This window comes from Cyprinus carpio, chromosome A21 (genome assembly GCF_018340385.1).
Source record: "Cyprinus carpio isolate SPL01 chromosome A21, ASM1834038v1, whole genome shotgun sequence".
In the NCBI taxonomy this organism is placed as follows: Eukaryota; Metazoa; Chordata; class Actinopteri; order Cypriniformes; family Cyprinidae; genus Cyprinus; species Cyprinus carpio.
In genome coordinates, this window is record NC_056592.1 from 2,228,899 (window position 1) to 2,248,808 (window position 19,910).

The following is a 19,910-nucleotide window of genomic DNA, read 5'->3' on the forward strand; positions in this document are numbered from 1 at the left end:
AAAATGTTTCTTACAAATGTTTATCCAGTAACAGTGTTATTTTAGTATTATTTATATACCTATTATTGTATTTATTATTATATTTTAATGGGCTTTTTATAGTCATTTTTTCATTTTAATTTTAGTTAAATTTGTAGTCATTGGTAGTATATGTGTGTGTGTGTGTATATATATATATATATATATATATATATATATATATATATATATATATGTCTGTGTGTGTGTGTGTGTGTGTGTGTGTGTGTTGTATAAGTGTGTATGTATGTATGTGTATAATACATTTAATTTATATAAATATTATTTTTAGTATATATATAGTTTATATTTTAATAGATTTTTAGGTTTTTATTTTATTTGATTTCATCTATATTTCAGTTAATCAATTTTTGTACTTCAACTTAAAAATAAAAAGCTTAAATGAAAATTAGAAATATTGCTTTGGTATCTTACTAAAATATTCTAAGTTTAGGATATACATATATTATTTAAATTATTTGTATTGTCAAAGAAAATTAGAAATGTTGTTTTTAACTAAGTACTTTTAAAGGTTTTTTTTTTTTATCTAATACTTATATTTTATTTGAAATCAGCTATATTTCAGTTAACGAAAATGGTATCATATAGTTTTAGTTAACCAGTGATTATGAGCGGCTGAAAAAGTAAGAGATGCATTGGTCTAAAGGTGTGGGAAATCTGATCCTCAGTCCCTCTTTTTCTTTCTCTCTGTCTCTGGAAATCTTTTCTGTGTGTGTGTGTGTGTGTGTGTGTGTGTGTGTGTGTTTGTGTGTGTGCAGTTAGAATGGTTCGATTGGAAGGCGTCCAGTCCAGTCCCGCTAGCGGTGCAGGAATTCCTGTGTCACTTTCCCTCTTGGAATTCTGCCTCATCATCCAGAATGTCATGACACAGACTCAGGAAAAGGGTCACGTTAATACCAGAGGTGACTGCTTCAGTCATCCTGCAATAGTCATGCTAACAAAGAGCTTTCTCTGTCCGGTGCATGCTAAGTTTAGAATCACAGATCTCACACGGGACGCTCTGGCTTTGTTCGGACAGCCTGCAAATATCAGATTTTTTTTTTTTTTGGTGTATTCGCATTGTATCCGTTGACTTGTTTATGGTCTGAATAGCTAAATAAAAGCATGACATTTGAAGTTTCTGTTTTACTAAATCAGATTTGTGTGCATTGTGAACAAACCACAGAGATTGGATCAAACGACTAGCCAATCAAAGCACGAGAAATCAGTTAGATACTTTATTTATACATGTAGGTATACAGGTCCTTCTCAAAAAATTAGCATATTGTGAAAAAGTTCATTATTTTCCATAATGTAATGATAAAAATTAAACTTTCATATATTTTAGATTCATTGCACACAACTGAAATATTTCAGGTCTTTTATTGTTTTAATACTGATGATTTTGGCATACAGCTCATGAAAACCACAAATTCCTATCTCAAAAAATTAGCATATTTCATCGACCAATAAAAGAAAAGTGTTTTTAATACAAAAAAAGTCAACCTTCAAATAATTTATGTTCAGTTATGCACTCAATACTTGGTCGGGAATCCTTTTGCAGAAATGACTGCTTCAATGCGGCGTGGCATGGAGGCAATCAGCCTGTGGCACTGCTGAGTGTTATGGAGGCCCAGGATGCTTCGATAGCGGGCCTTAAGCTCATCCAGAGTGTTGGGTCTTGCGTCTCTCAACTTTCTTTCTTCACAATATCCCACAGATTCTCTATGGGGTTCAGGTCAGGAGAGTTGGCAGGCCAATTGAGCACAGTAATACCATGGTCAGTAAACCATTTACCAGTGGTTTTGGCACTGTGAGCAGGTGCCAGGTCGTGCTGAAAAAACGAAATCTTCATCTCCATAAAGCTTTTCAGCAGATGGAAGCATGAAGTGCTCCAAAATCTCCTGATAGCTAGCTGCATTGACCCTGCCCTTGATAAAACACAGTGGACCAACACCAGCAGCTGACATGGCACCCCAGACCATCACTGACTGTGGGTACTTGACACTGGACTTCAGGCATTTTGGCATTTCCTTCTCCCCAGTCTTCCTCCAGACTCTGGCACCTTGATTTCTGAATGACATGCAAAATTTGCTTTCATCCGAAAAAAAAGTACTTTGGACCACTGAGCAACAGTCCAGTGCTGCTTCTCTGTAGCCCAGGTCAGGCGCTTCTGCCGCTGTTTCTGGTTCAAAAGCACACGCCTGTGCACGGTGGCTCTGGATGTTTCTACTCCAGACTCAGTCCACTGCTTCCGCAGGTCCCCCAAGGTCTGGAATCCGGTCCTTCTCCACAATCTTCCTCAGGGTCCGGTCACCTCTTCTCATTGTGCAGCGTTTTTTGCCACACTTTTTCCTTCCCACAGACTTCCCACTGAGGTGCCTTGATACAGCACTCTGGGAACAGCCTATTCTTTCAGAAATTTCTTTCTGTGTCTTACCCTCTCGCTTGAGGGTGTCAGGTCGGCAGTCTTACCCATGATTGCGGTTTTGAGTAATGAACCAGGCTGGGAGTTTTTAAAAGCCTCAGGAATCTTTTGCAGGTGTTTAGAGTTAATTAGTTGATTCAGATGATTAGGTTAATAGCTCGTTTAGAGAACCTTTTCATGATATGCTAATTTTTTGAGATAGGAATTTTGGGTTTTCATGAGCTGTATGCCAAAATCATCAGTATTAAAACAATAAAAGACCTGAAATATTTCAGTTGGTGTGCAATGAATCTAAAATATATTAAAAATAATCCAAAACACTAGTTGTGAAGTACCCTTTCCAGAGAAATACAAAAGCAAATTACTTTATAAGTACCATTATATATTTAAATATGTAAATATTAGTTATTGATATATTATTTATATAATATATTTAATTCTAAGTGGGTTTAAGTAAAACCACTTTCCTAGGAATGATTTGAAATCAGCAGTTTGAATTATTTCCAGATGTTTTGAGCATTACACGCACCGTTTTAAATTTCGCATGATATTTCCAAGTTTTAAAGCTGATGGAGCGTCATCCTGAAGATCTGTAGAGTCTCTCTGGCTAATCTTTCTGAAATTAGTTCTGCTCGGACTGATGTAATAATCTCTGCGTCAGGGTTCGTCAGGGTTCTGTGACGGGAAATGTCCTCGCTCACTTCAGGTTAATGCATGCTTTCATAATCCACAGGTTTTGAAATCCCATAACCCTCTAATATCATCTTGTGCAGGGAAAGTTGATGTTGTTTCAGTGAGGGAAGGTTTCGTGTCATTTCATTGGCACGAGTGAATGCTGAGCTCAGGTTGTGTGAGTCGTTTGCGGGTAGATCTCGTTAGCGGTGATGATCGTGATGATTTTAGGACCGATGTCAAACGTAATCCTACCCACCTTGTCAAATCTGAACTCTCTTGGACCCATAAATGATTCCACTGGCTGGAAGAGAAAGTCTTTCTGTGTATCATATTTGGTGGATAATTAGAAATAATAAATATTGCTTGTCGAAAGTCAAGTAAAACGCATGCATCATGTAATGTCTTTTGAATTTTCTCACATAAAATTTTAAATAATTATTTTGTATCGTTTATTTTATATAATTGTCTTAATTTAAATTATAAAATTATAAAAATATTTAAAAAACAAATATTCACAATTATATTACAATAAAAATAAAATATACATTATATATTGTGTATATATAATATTATTTGTATATTAATAATATAATATTATTTATATATCTATATATAGTTTTTAATTTAAAAGATAAAATTATTTAAATATTAATACAAATATTTTTCAAATTTATTGTGTTTATACAAATGGCATTAATTAATACCATTTATAAATTAATAATGTTCTTTCTTTATTAAAGTCTTTATTAAATATTTTTAAGTATGTTTTATCTTTATATTATATGTCGTATTATACATTATATAGCTATAGTGACAAAGGGGCAAATTAAATTGTGTTATGAGGTACATTATGGTAATTCTATTCTATTCAATTCAACACAAAAGAAAGATGCTATTCTGTAGTTAATGTTGTATACTGGACGTGGGGTTTTATATGATATGGTGAGAGACAGACATTTGCTTGACATCGTAACCTCACTGTTACATCATCGTTACCTCATCACTTGCTCTCTGTGCAGACCAATCAGGGCAGAGTGGGAGGAGTCATCATTCCCCACTCTGTAAACAAGGATTCTGTTGTGATCTTTGACCTCTGGAATGGGGTGTTATGCATAAGTTTCCTGCCGTGGGCGACTCCCCCGCCTTCACACCCTCCGCAGTCACGCATACACACTGACCAACAATCCTACAGCCCGGGGTCAAAGGTCACGCTCAGCAGGGACGTGCCAAACGGTGTGGTGTGTGTATCTGTGTGTCACCGGCTTTGATCCGTCTGCCATCGCGCACAGGACATACACGCTCATTCACATTGTTTCACATTTAAAAATAATAATCAGCCCTTATTTCAAATAAACCGAAGGTCTCCTCCCTGGAGATTATTCATCACATTCCTTATGTTTTTTAAAATATGTCTCAAAGAAAACCTGATGTCTTTGTGCTTGCTTGTAATAGTTTACTTTTTTGTGCATGAATCATAATTGAGGACTTTAATCATGGCAAACGAAAACTCGTGCCTCGCTTTCCTCGGTTTCACGCTTGTGCAAACATTGACATATTTAGGCGCTTTGAAGTCTGAATGTGTTTGGTGTGGTTGCGATTATCATCTGGAGAACATTAGAGCGGAGACGTCCAACTTGTGACATCCTGCAGGACTGCAACAGTAGCTCCACACACACACACACACACACACGCTGAAGATAAATGGACGCTTGAGGACCCGCCTCTCTCATAAGGAAGATCCTCATGAAGTTTAGAAACTCGTTGACTTGATGGATTCTGATGGGATGAAACCCAAAATTACAGCTGTACCCTCACAAGTCTTTGCGTTGTCTTTAAGGCTGCATTCACACTGTCAGATGGATGCATTGTTGTTTTCCACAGACATCTGGAACACATCAGATCCTGTTTCTTGCATGTAAACGGCAAATTGCTTATAAGATTAGACTTTTTGGTATCTGATATGGGCCATTTTTACATATGGACATCTGACCCATATCTAAACACTCATCAGATTTAATTCTCCTCTGAATTGAGGATTTCTGGCATGTGAAACAATAGCAGGAATATTGTAAGGACTTGATTTTGGCCATCTGTATTTGTTTGGATTCTAATCTTTGCTCAGCTGTCAAGTTACATCTCATTACTGTATTGCGGAAATATATTTATTTGTATTAGTAAATGATTTAAATATTATATTATATTATTAATAATATTTATATATTCTTATTTATTTCAAACTTTTGACTTGTAGTATATATATTATGGAAGCTTATTTCTTTTGCATTTTCGTTGCATTTTTTTTCTTTGAATTGTGAGATATAAATTCGCAAATGCAAGGGAAAAGAATTATGAAATTAAAAAAAGTTGCAGTGACTGTTTTTGTTTTTTATTCCAATGAAGAAATAAAAAAAAAATCTGAATTGTGAGATGAAAATTAAGAAATCTCAGAAAATTTAGACTCAAAATCATTAGTCTATTACTTAAAATTGCAAGAAAAACTGAACAAAAAAAAAAAAAAAAAAAAAAAAAAAAAAAAAAAAAAAAAAAAAAAAAAAAAAAAATATATATATATATATATATATATATATATATATATATATATATATATATATATATATATATATATATAATTTTTTTTTTTTTTAAGTGTTTTTATTCTGTGGCGGAATTAAGCTTCCATATATATATATATATGCACACACAAGCATATATATAGTATTTATATAATAAATATGAAGTTTAATATATAAATCAATTAAGAATATAAAAATATTCATGCTTCATGCATCATTGTTGTATTTGTATACAAACTATAAAAATATATATATGTATATGTATGTATGTATGTATATGTATATGTATACATATATTAAAAAAGTCATGTTCAGATGCATTACAGTAAAGTTTTCTTTTGACTGAATTTCTCACTTTAGTCTCTGAGCCAGTCAAATGTGTATATTCCTGCCATCGTCACGAATACGTCCTGGGGTTGTGTTTTCTTAAGTATCAGTTGTTTTTGTCATTTCTTGTAATAAATGTGATGGCTGGCGACTCTCTGTGTCCGGCTTTGGCAGGGTTTCTGTGCGGGGGCGGGGTTAAGCGTCAGAAGCCTTTATTACCAGGCCGATGAGGAAAAGCAGCCAATTACACTAATCTCCCGCCACATCTGTGTCCAATCAGAGCCAGCCAATCAGCACACAGTGGTTTTGGCTTCAGAGCCTCAGAAGGGTTAGAAAGAGAAACCCTGAGGACTGTGTGTGTGTGTGTGTGTGTGTGTGTGTGTGTGTGTGTGTGTGTGTGTGTGTGTGTGTGTGTGTGTGTGTGTGTGTGTGTGTGTGTGTGTGTGTGTGTGTGTAAATGCTGCCACCACAGCTCAGAGCTCAAGAATGTTCCATTATGCTGTGAAATGGAAGGTTGTCAGAGTTTAGGGTTTTATTACCCATCATGCACCAGTACTTGTTTCCCAGATCTTGTCAATAAACTTTGGTGATTTAACCTCCTGTAGTATCCAAGAGATGTTTTTTTTTTCTTTCTGGAAAACCTTTATCTGTAGTTTGTGATATTTTGTAGATGATGTTCAGGAATACTCAGCTCATCACATGAATCACATGCACAAACATACGCACATCTTCATGACGTATTTTCATGTGAAACAGTATTATGAATAATGAAGGGTGGGACTTGATTTTAACCATCTGTATTTGAATGGATTGTAATCATTGCTAAACTGATAAGTAATGGGTCATATTTGACAATTTTATCCAAAATTACTGTAATGCAAAATAGTAATATAAAGCTCAAGTATTTTTTTTTTACAAATACATCAGAGATGCATGCATAATTTATGAAAAAAAAGTGTAGTATTTTGCCAAGTATTTGTAAATATTTTTCTTGTTTATTTAATTGTTTTATTTTATTTTAAAAGTTGTAATTGTTGTCCAAAATTAATTTGTTTTTGTGCAAAATTTATAATTAAATTATTTTTTAATTATATAAAACAGTTATGAAAATCACCATTGAAAATATTGAGAATTACAACAAAACATTACAGTAATGAGCGTTTCTGGGGAAATGTGCATAATTCTCATGAAAATAAAACCTCAATGATAAAAATCTTAATGATCCTGAAATGATTAACTAAAAATCTTTTCAAATTGCATAATTTATGCAATATTTATTTATTTATTTATTTATTTATTTATATATATTTTTTTTTTTATTTTTTTGTGAGGTTCACGCTTGTAAACTGAGATCGCACACACTTGCGATTGTTTTTCCCAATTTAATTTCCCCCCCCTTCCTTAGGTTATGCTCCCCATCCTAATCAAAATGAAACCGAAAACGCACACACGAAAAAACTGTTTCGCCGCCGCAGAAATGACCGCCGGTGAGTCGCTCTGTCTTAATGTTACTGTCCGACTCTCTTCCTGTTGTTTAGCGCACATGTTAGGTACAGAACGCTGACGTTAGACTCGTAAAGCAGAGAAAACAGCAGCTCACACTTTCCACACATGTCAGACTGTTAATGCAGTGAGAGCGTCAGCCGATGTGTGTTTGTGCTCGGTGTAAACCCTAACACTCTGTTTCTGCATGTTCTTTACTCAGAATCTTCTCTTTTAATCTATAACAGCACTTCCTCTTTTTTCTTTTACGTTTTGACTTTGACTTCATCGGAAAAGCTCTCTGTTGTAATTTGCAGTTGCTAAGAAACAGCAAAAAAAGAAAATATTTTGGTCTAAACTTGTGTGAAAGAAAAGGAGAAAGCGTAGGGTGAAAGAAAGCAAAAGCTTTGTATTATTGGTGGCTTTGTTGATGTGAAGAAAGGCTCTCGTCATCGTGGCTCTGATGTCCTTGTCTGACTGCATGTCTTCAGTGGACGCTTCTCATGTCTGCTTTGTGATGCCGCTGGATTGGAGGACGTTTACGCTGAGGTTTTGGCTTTGACAGGACGTGTGGAACAGAGTAGATGGTTTATATGTGAATAAAGGCTTTTTATTCATTAAACTTCACTAGCGCTCTTGATGCCTGTGAGTCAGGATTTGTAGTTAACTAAAACTAAAACCATAAAATAAATAAATAAATATATATTTACTTGAAATATGATAAACTAGAATAAAAGAAAAATTGTAACAGAAATTAAAATAAATATTATTAAAAATAAAATTAAAATAAATAAATCTTAATACCTAAACCAGCATATAAATATGTAAGCAAATATTTTGTTTCTTGAAATAGAATAAACCGAAATAAAATAAAATATAAAAAATGTTAGTTGCCAAAGCAACATTTCTGTTTTCATTTAGTTTGCTTGATGTACTAAAATAAAAAAGTAAAACAGAATATATATAAATAAATAAAAACTATACTGGCATATTAAAATAGTAAATAAATAAAAATGACAAAAACAATAAAATTACTAAATATTTATCCAAAAATGAAATTAATAAATAATTAAAAAATAAAATTATAATGAATAAATATTAATATATAAGCAAACATATAAATATATAAACATTATTGATTCTTGAAATATAATGAACTAAAATACAATTACACACACACACACACACACACACACACATATATATAATGATGAATAAATATTAATATATAAATATAACAATAAAAATATAATAATATAAAAATAGTGTAAATAGTATCTCAGTTATTTATTTTTATATTTTTTTTTCAAAATGTTCAGGTTATTTACTGTAAGATATTTTAAAGAGTGAATTTTATGATAATTAGTGGTCTTAAAGTTGATTGTGTAAGTCGTCCCGTAACAATAAGTAGCCTAGCAACCATATAGCAATGGAATAAAACCACTCAAAATACCTTAGCAACTGCATAGCAACTCCCTGGTAACCACCCACAACATTCTAGTATTGCGTCTGCAAGTTACTAATAGTGTAAAATGACGTTTTTGCATGTTTTACTTGGCTTTCAGAGCACAGAATATGAGGATATGTCTGCTTTGACTGCTAAAGTTGGATATAAGAGAAAAGACCATCTAGAGAATCGTGTTCGTGTGTGTGTGTGTGTCGCTGTTCACTACATGAGATGATTCTCTTCCCACATCTCTCTCTTTCTCTCCCACTCCTCTAACAGAAGGCTTTTTTTCAGCCTGTTATTGCTGGTCTTGGCCACCCACAATGCTTTGCTCCTGCCAGAGAGGACTCTGTGGTCGAGTTGTTTGTTGGCATTGCTTCTTGCCTTTTCTTTCTTCTCGCTGTCTCTCTCTCTTTAGATTAGTTTGCTGAATCGAAACATCTTTGCAGTCACATTTATGAACTGCAGCATTTTGAAAGCAGCAGCTGTTTGACTTCTTTAAGAGCCAACAACTTAAGAAAAGTTACTTCTGATGAAAAGAACACAAGAATGATTTCTGAAGGATCATGTGACACTGAAGACTGGAGTAATGATTGATCACAGAAATAAATTACATTTTAAAATATATTCAAACATAAAACAGTTATTTTATATTGTAATAATATCTCACATTATTCCCGTTTTACTAAAATGTAGATTAAATAAATGCAGCCTTGGTGAGCAGAAGACACTTTTCTTCAAAAACATTATTATAAATCATACAAACCCCAAACTTTTGAATGTTTTTTTATTTTACTTTATAACACTAGCCTGTTTTAATTTACATACAGTAGTTTGAGGCAAAGGCATATGCTTCTCAGGTGTGTGTCGGCTTTTTGGCATGTTTCAAGAAGCTCAATATCAAGTGAATTTGCAGCTGATGACTCAAATCTACAATCAGATGGACTGAAATAAACCAAGACCCTGTTCATCCTCTGAATGAGGAATAATGTGGACCTTCACAATCGAAGAGAGAGGGATGATACTGTATGCATACAAAAGGCATCAAAAAAGACAGTATTTTTGTTTTTCTTTGAGGATCCTTGGCATAGGAAATGCACAAGCTGCTCACAGAAAGTGTTTTGTTAAGCTTGTTTTAAAGAAACTTTCATCACCAAAACCATCCTGTCTTCTCATATTTACAGCAACATCCCTCTGGTTTCCACGGCATTATGTAGATGCAGATGCCTTTTGCAGATGCCCTCAAACCCTATTTTATTTTATTTTATTTTATTTTATTTTATTTTATTTTATTTTATTTTATTTTATTTTATTTTATTTTAATTTATTTTATTTTATTTTTTTTTTTATTTTATTTTATTTTATTTTATTTTTTTTATTTTATTTTATTTTTTAGTCATTTTATTTTATTTTATTTTTTAGTCATTTTATTTTATTTTAATTATTTTATTTTTTTATTTTATTTTATTTTAATTTAATTATTTTATTTTATATTTCAATTATCTTGTTTTATTTTTAGTCGTTTTATTTTATTTTTATTTTCATTTACTTATAAAAAAATATTTTATTTTATTTTATTAGCTCCTGTAACATTTTAGTTATTTATTAGTTTATTACTTATTCTATTTTATTTTATTTTTAATTATTTTATTTTTTATTTAATTTGATTTTAATTTAATTATTTTATTTTATATTTCAATTATTTTGTTTTATTTTTAGTCGTTTTATTTTATTTTTATTTTTATTTACTTATAAAAAATATTATTTTATTTTATTAGCTCCTGTAACATTTTAGTTATTTATTAGTTTATTACTTATTCTATTTTGTTTTATTTTTAATTATTTTATTTTATTTTATAATTGATTTCATAATTGTCCCAATTATTCACTCCTGCATTTTTGTGTTAGTTGTTACTGTTCCATCTCCTCCATTTCCTTTTGTTCTTCCCGTTGTATTTAGTTGTCTCGTATCTTCTTGTTTTCCATCCCTCCTTGCTTCCACCCTCCCATCCACCTTGTTCACGTCGTCTCCCTGTGGTACCCGTAGCCGATCCGATCCGCCCCAGGTCCAGCTGATGGTGCTACTGCCGGCCGAGGGGAAGCGGCAAGTGTCCAGGTCAGTGTCTCAAACGGGTCCAGCTCCTAAATCCTGTCCGCTCAATCTTGTCCTTCCACCTACAAACTTCACTCACAAGAACCGGACTCCTGATCTGCTTATGGGATCTGACCTGCTCTTGGGATTCAAACTAACCATCTTCTGACTGGATCGGAGACCCTGAGGTCCTGTTTGCTTTCTTCTGCTTGCGCAACCTACATCCTCTGTACAGCATGTTCTCATCCTCATCTGCCTCTCTTCAGTTGAGTCATCATTAATCTGCAGTATCTCCGTGCAAAGTCCAGTACGGAAATCCAAATCCACAGGCATTAAGGTGGCGGGTGTGAGGGATATTGATGACGGTCATTACGGTGTTCAGCTGGAATGGGTTGAGAAGGTCTGGTGGGGTGAAAGGTGTGCTAAACATTTGTTATCTAATAATTATGGATTTTTTGATGGCCAAGCTGATATACGTATATACACACATATCAGCTTGGCCATCAAAAATTCCATAATTGTTTGATTCTTCAAATTATTAAGTGTGAGATCACACACATATAATATATATATATATATATATATATATATATATATATATATATATATATATATATACACACACACAAACACATTTTACACACACAATATGAGATATCAAATGCATTGTTCTTCTGTTCTTGTTCATTTTTGTTTGCGTTAATTTAAATATGGTGTGTTGTGAGAGAGAACTTTAACTTGACCGTGATGCAGGTATGAAGTGTGAAGATTCCCGTCGATGACAGACCTGTCAGTCAGGGTTTATTTTGTGTTAAGTAAACACTTGATGTAAATGTTATGTAAGAGGTTTTCTCAGAGCTTTTTGTTGTATTGTGGTGTGTGTGAATGAGGGAGAGGAAGGGTTGGGTGTGGACGACATTCAATCCGGCTCTTGAGCTGCTTAGAAGTGTATGTCAGTGAGAGGTGCACACACACACACACACACACACACACAATGTACAATATGCATTTAAACTATTTAATGAGAATCAGAATAATTTTGAGACGTTCTGATAGGTGTGCTGTTTGGTTTATTAACATAAAACATAACAATATAATTTTCCAACCCAACCTTCATTTCATCATCAAAAAAAAAAAATGCACATTTCTACATCTTATTGAGATATTACTTAACTCTGTATATCTGAAGGCTGTGATTCTGTTGAGCAGATGTCTGATTTTAAATGAACAGAAGTGCTTTGATTTTTTTTCTCAGAAACATATTCAAGGACGTCATCATAATCTACTCCAAACTGAACTTTTCTTCAAAGAATCTTTTCATCTTAATGCTTTTTCATGTTCTGTTGACATTTGCATTTTTGCAAGGTTAAGATTTACTTTCACAAGGTTTTTAAAGAAACTTAAAGCACAGTTTTCCTTGACGAACACTTGAAGAAATTAGTTAAAATGCTAAATATATATATATATATATTGTTGTGCATTGCTTTTCACTCTTTACAATGTACATAAAAATACATAACAAATAATATATATAAATATATATAAATACATATAAATAGATATATATATATATATATATATATATATATATATATATATATAGATATAGATATAGATATATAGATATATATATAGATATATAGATATAGATTATATATTATTCATTCAGCAAGGATGCCTTAATCAAAACTGACATTTATAATGTCACACAAGATTTATATTTCAAGTAAATGCAGTTCTTTTGAACGTTTTATTCATCAAAGAATCCTGGAAAATAAAATGTATCACCGTTTCCACAAAACTATTATTCAGCACAACTGTTTTCAACATTAATAATAATCAGAAAAAACACACTATAAAATCAAAACAGCATATTAGAATGATTTCTGAGGGATCATGTGACACTGAAGACAGGAGTAAAGATGCTGCTTTTATCACAGCAATCAATTGCATTTTACTATATATACACATAGAAAACAGCTATTTTAAATTGTAAAAATATTTCACAATATTACAGTATTTTTGATTTAATAAATGCAGCCTTGGTGAGCAGAAGAGACTTCCTTCAAAAACATTTAAATCTTTTCAGTGATAGTCTATATGTGTCATTTCTGCATTTTCGCTACTGCTGGAATAGATACGTGAAGCATCTGTGTGAAACATGTTCCCGTGGAGCGACGCCAAGGGTTAACCCGCATAAAGCCTGAAGAATGTGATGGTCAGCACCTCGACGTCTTATTTCCGACCTGTCATTCAGCACACTTCCCCTAAAATTAACCCCTAGTAAAACCAGAACACCAGAGTCAAACATGACCTTAACCTGGACGCCTCGCTCTAAAGTTGTCAATCAAAGGTAAAGCCCGTCCTCTGAGCGAGGAGGTTCCTGTGTGTGGCATTGTGTGTGCGTGAGTGTTTTAAAGAGCACAGAATGCCTCAGAGGTTACATTTGCTCATGGTCACTAGTGAAAACATTCGTCTTCAAAGTGTCCGCTGATGTTGTAGATTATGTTCGCTACAGGACTCTCTGTGCTTGTTTATTCTTCGTAGAAGCAGTAAAATGGACCTTGTTCCTCTATAACAGTGTTATTTTATTTTCATTGATATACTATTATGGTTTTTGTTAATATTTTGAATTACACTTTATTTTTAGTTGAAGTGTTTTTATCATTTTTATTAGTTTTTAAATGTTTATATAGTTATTTATTTTTAGTTTATTTTCAGTACTTCATGTTTGTGTTTTTATTGCATGCTTCTTATTTATTTGTTTGTTTGTTTGTTTGTTTAAGTCATTTTAGTACTTCTGGTTAATTAAATTAGAAATGTTGCCTTGGCAACTACTGTAGCTTTTTTTTATTTTATTTGACTTAACTTTTATTTTAAGTAACAGTTTCAAAAGGTTTGTTTGTTTGTTTTGAATTAACAACCTAAAACAGATTTATTTGTTTGTTTGTTTTGTTTAAAATAAATGGTCATAGTTTTTTGTTTTTGTTTGTTTTTAGCTTATTAGCTTAGTTTTAGTCATTTTAGTACTTCAGTTTAAACTAAACTCAAATTAGAAGTTTTGCCTTAGGAACTGGATGAGACAAAAGTAAGTTTAATTTTTAAAAATATTTATTTTATTCCACTTAGTTTTTATTTTAAATACATTTTTTTATGATTTTAGTTAACTAAAATAACCCTACAATGCTGACACTAGAAGATGCTGCACAACATGCAAAAGTTTCATATCGTTCATAGTGTTTCATATTGAGGTATTATGTTGCTGTGCATGTTGGTTTCTGTTTAGTCATAGTGAAATCTCATTGTTCCAAAATCTTTTATATTTAACATCAAATATGTTTATTGGTTGGGATTTAGCTCTCAGTGATGTCAGAAAAATGCATCTGAAACTCAGTTTGCATCTAATTTGGATGAAGTCCATTACAATTTGTTTGTGAAATGTTTAACTCTGTAAACAAATGTGTTGTCTTTGCTTGAAAAGAGTAAATAGTCAGACTACTGCAGCAGCAATTGTGTTCACATAATGTGCACTCACACACTCACACGTGACTCAGAATGCATACACATGTCATATACACACAGCAAAGCCCATAATCCAGTGTCGGTCTTTAGGATGACTGGACTCTGCTGGTGAAGACAGATCGTCCCATCATCCTGCTGCAAACATGGAGATCTGGGTGTTTACATATTGACTCACATCTGCTGTAAATCATTATACACACATTAACACACTCAGTGTGACTGCGGTTATTATTAGTGGTGTTTATAAGCCAGTCCTCACTATTACTATTGCTCACATTTAGGGTTAAGGCCCATTCACATCAAAAACTACAGCTATGAAGATAACTACTGTATATTAGTGTGTGTTGTCATCTGCCACTTTAAATGTTCAAGCTCTTTAAAGCCTGGTGGATTCTGATTGGCTGTCAGTGTATTTATCGTTCATCAGTAAAAATCATTCGGAAAATTATTCCAGTGGTATCATTCCTCTTTGTCGTTATCGTTATTGTTGTGTGGCCATCGCCATTCTCAAAGAATTAAAATGATTTGATTTTTTTTATTAATTTAATTAATTTTTAATTAATTAGAGTTTTATTTATTTATTGTTGTGTATTTATTTCTTTGCTTTAATTAATTAATTAATTTATTTTATTTTGACTTAACCAACCAAAACACTCTTATTGCATGTGCATTGTCCTGCAGTGTTTCTCACAATTTATTTACTTGTTTTTTTGTTTTGTGTATTTATTTATTTATTTATTAGTGTGTTTATTTGCTTTATTTATTTTTGTGCATTTATTTTTTTTCTTTTGACCACCCAGAACATTCTAAAATTCAGTCTGTGTTTGTTGTGCTGCAGCGTTGACCAGAATTATTATTAATAATTATTATTATTAATCAATTTATATATTTGCATTTATTTGAGTTTATTTTTGTGTATTTATTTATTTGTTTGTTTGTGCCGCCTGGCAGCATCCACCAGAATGTATTTCTTTATTAATGTCTGTTTATTTGTGTATTTATTTCTTTGCTTATTAATTCATTTATTTACTTTGACTAAAACATCCAGAACACTCTTAAAGTTCAGTGTGTGTCCTGCAGCATCCATTATTTACATTATTATATATATACATTATTTATTTATTTGTTTGTCTGTTTTGTGCATTAATTTATTTTTGTGTATTTATTTATTTAACCACCCAGAACATCCTCTCTACTGCTTAGTAACATCCTGGCAACTACTCAGAACACCCTAGCAACCACATAACAATGCACTGACTAATTATTTCAACACCTTATTCTCAAAATACTTAACATTGCCCTGGCAACCACCTAACTGTGCTCTATCAACTACCCAAAACACTTGCAACCACAGCAACATGCAAAAAATCCTTCAGAACACCAATGCAACTGCCTAGCAACACCCTGGAAACACCACACAACACGTAAAGCTCATTGACATAAATATAACAGGCTGTTTTTGTTGTCATTCTAGGAGACAGCAGCGCCTGCCTGGAGGAGGAGGAGGGGCTGCTGGGAAATCCCAGAATCCTCTGCAGCAGCAGCAGCAACAGTTGCCCAATCAGATGCAGCAGCCCAACGCAGACCACCAATCAGGTGCCGGCACTAAGCAGGGGGGGCGGGGTTACCAGGGGCAGCAGAACCAGGGCGGGCGGCAGGGCGGCCCGCATCACGGCTACAGCCAGAACCGCCGCTGGCATCAGCATCCCAAACACCAGACGAACAGTTTCAATCTGGGGCCCTCAGGGGCCGACAGGGGCCTCACACACAATACCAAAGAAACAGAGAATGTTAAACACGAGGAGCCAGAGCCCCACGTAGAGAAAAGAGTGAAGGATGAACCTGCAAAAGAGGAGAGAAAGAAAGTAGACAAGGAGGAGAAGACGGATAGTGGGAAGATCTGTTTACTGCAGTCGTCAAAAGAGAGACTGAGGAGGAGATTGAAAGAGAAGGTGATTGCTGCTAAATACATTAGCAACATATTATCAGTGTGGTAAAACATGTTAACAACATGCTAAAACAAGCCGGAAACTTTCTAAATTCCCTAACAACATACTGTCAATACTGTGAACATGCTAACAACATGTTAAAGCAGAGCTAGAAGCATGTTTAATATTCTAGCAACATACTGTAAATGTGGTAAAACATGTTAGCAACATGCTAAAACAAGCCAGAAACATGCTACTTATATCAGTAACATGCAATGAGGGTGGTAAAACATGCTGAAAACATGGTAAAACAGGCTAGAAACATTATATGTTAACAACACACTATCAGGTGGTAAAACATGTTGGAAGCATGCTAAATACACTAGCAGCATGCTACCAATGTGGTAAAACATGCTAGCAACATGCTAAAAGAAGCTAGAAACATGCTACATGTTAACAGCATACAATCAATGTGATAAAACATGTAAATAACATGCAATAACAAGCTACGATTTGGAGTATAATTTTTTTATGTTTACTGTCACTTTTAATCAGTTTAACACATCTTTGCTGAATAAAAGTATCCCAAACTTTTAAACATTTTATATGCTGTTCCTCAGTGTTCTAAGTCTTGTGACCGCTGTTGCTGTTCTCTGATTGGCAGGAGGAAGTTACCGTGGCGACGGCCGGACCTCAGCGGAACCGGATGGACAGATTGTTAGAGATCCTGAACAGCATGAGGAATAACAGCAGCGGCGTGGAGAATCAGCTCACCACGTTCATGGTGGAAGCGCAGAATTCGGCCGACTCGGAGGAGACGCTGAACGAGATCGTCCACACCATTTACCGCAAGGCCGTCAGCGACCGAAGTTTTGCAGCCACGGCAGCCAAACTCTGTGACAAGATGGCTCTGTTCATGGTGGAAGGAACCAAATTCCGCTCGCTGTTACTCAACATGTTACAGGTAAGAACTGAATGTTCGTAACTTACTTGATCACATTCACGTACTGCGGGTTGTCTCCTATCGGTCAGTGCTGTGTCTCTGAGGACCAATCAGATTGCACGATTCACAGCTAGATGTCTGCAAATGTCATCCCAACTGCTTCTCGACCACATCCATCTCAGCTCTTTCGTTCCTCTTTTGCATCTGCAGTTTCTCTTCTTCCTCTTTTTCTGAAGGGCTTGAAGAAGCTGAAGTATCGGGATGTGACTCACGCCTGCAATCCAGCTGAGTGACCCTGTACAATTTCCTCATTGGACAAAAGGGACTTTTTAGGCCCCAAAAGCTTTCACCTCATTTTGAAAGGAAGTTTCTGAAAGCAAATGAATATATTTTGAAGAAATAGTTCAATATGAAATTCTGTCATTGTTTGTTCACCCTCATTTCCTGTGGAATGCAAAAAGTTAAGTTTTTTTTTCTTCTTCCTGTCTGCTCTTTCCCTTATAATCAGTTCCGAAATGCCAAAAACACCAAAAAAGTGACTCACACAGCCTGTTTTTGGAAATGGCCATGACAAACTAAATTATGTCTAGCTTGACAAACATTCGGTGTTATTTAAGTATTATTTATATGCTTATCATTTTTTGAAAAGGGAAGATGCACAATTTTAACATAAATGTTTCCATTTCATCCGTGGTCCTTTGGCAGGTAATCACTGACATAAAAACAACAAACACATACAGAAAAACACACATGTACATACATATCTTATCAGAGCCACACAAAAAAAACAACAACAACAAATCAACAACAAACAGCCATATCTATGTTTACAGAGTTAAGCTGATTTTAAATAAGATTTTAGTTTAAATTTAAAAAGATCAATATATGAGCACATCCTTATGTCATCTGGTACAGTACATTTAGATGGTTAGCTCAGGAAAAGCACTGTATTATCAACTTTATTTATGTTCAATAATAATAATAATTATTATAAATTTTGTATCCATCAATTTTTCCCATCAATCTTGATGAGTGCTTCAGACCCTGCTGCAGAGAAACACCCCCATAACAGGATACTACCACTCCATGCTTTACTGGAGGAATGCTGTTATTTGGATGCTGAGCTGTATAGGATTTCCACCAGACATATTGTTTGGTGATGAGGCTAAATAATTACATTTTAGTCTCATCTGCCTCAGAATCTTCTGAGTGTGTTTTGGCAAAGCTCAGTCATGACTGCATGTGCCCTTTCTTGAGGAGCGGCTTTTTTCTTGCAACCCTCCCATACAAGCCACATTTGTGGAGGATTTGTGATATTGTTGTCACATGCACACAATGACCACTCACTGCTTCAGAGCTGCTGTCTGCCTCTTGGTCGCCTTTCTGACCAGTTTGCTCCCGGTTCTTTCATCCAGTTTGGAGATGATCCAGGGAGGGTCTCTGTTTTACCAAATACCTTCCACTTCTTAATAATAGACTTCCCTGTGCCTTTAGGCACTAATAAAGCCTTTGAATTTTTTTTTTGTCTCCATCTCCTGACTTGTGCCTGTCCACAACTTTATCCCGGAGATCTTTTGACAGTGGCTTGTCACCCGTAGTTGATTGTTTGCTTCAGTTGCACTACCAAGGACTGAAATGCTCCAGGAAAGCTCTTTTCATGCTGAGCTGATCAAATTGAGCACAGCTGATCACAGTTGAAAGTCAGATGACTTTGTGTGCCATTGGGAAGCTGATCAGCTGCAACTGATTCAGTTTACAAGGCATTTTTAGGAGTCATGAGGGTTAGGAGTCATGAGAGTTTGACTCCTAACCCTAAGGTTGTGGGTTCGAGTCTCGGGCCAGCAATACCACGACTGAGGTGCCCTTGAGCAAGGCACCGAACCCCCAAACTGCTCCCCGGGCGCCCGCAGCATAAATGGCCTGCACACTGCTCCGGGTGTGTGTTCACAGTGTGTGTGTGTGTGTTCACAGTGTGTGTGTGTACTTTGGATGGGTTAAATGCAGAGCACGAAATCTGAGTATGGGTCACCATACTTGGCTGTATGTCACTTAACTTAACTTAACTTAACTTAACATTTTTAGGAGGGGGTGATCCTTCTTCCAACTCAGTGATTTCTGTAGGTTTTTTCTGACATGTTGGTGTTACTGTATATCTTATAAGTTGCTTTAAATACAGCTGGATAAAACAAAAACTGTGTTCTTTTTTATTTCAGGCTGCAAGCCTGATTGTTGTTTGGGTCAGTCTGTCTGTACTGTGGTTTCAGTGGTAAAGCTCTAAGCATTTTGTCATTGTTTTTGGGAACAGACTGTTAGACTCATTTCTCAGTGTGATGTGACACCAGAACTCTGACCCACTTCTGCTGTGGCCAAAACACACATCCTGCTCCAAACACACACACACATGGCACACTCACAAAAACACATAGACCAACACACTGCATCTCAAACAAGTGCAATCCTGCTAACGTGTCAATA

General features: G+C 34.6%; 1 protein-coding gene across 1 annotated transcript in view; it reads left to right on the top strand.

The window, feature by feature from the left end:
* LOC109046187 (CBP80/20-dependent translation initiation factor-like) overlaps positions 1 to 19,910 on the top strand; it is a 59,325-nt gene that overhangs the window by 25,998 nt on the left and 13,417 nt on the right. The window contains exons 8-12 of the mRNA XM_042711362.1: positions 5,827 to 5,836; positions 7,427 to 7,508; positions 10,998 to 11,066; positions 16,039 to 16,516; positions 17,157 to 17,456. Of these exons, the coding sequence (XP_042567296.1) occupies positions 5,827 to 5,836; positions 7,427 to 7,508; positions 10,998 to 11,066; positions 16,039 to 16,516; positions 17,157 to 17,456 (939 nt within the window). The remainder of the gene's footprint in view (positions 1 to 5,826; positions 5,837 to 7,426; positions 7,509 to 10,997; positions 11,067 to 16,038; positions 16,517 to 17,156; positions 17,457 to 19,910) is intronic.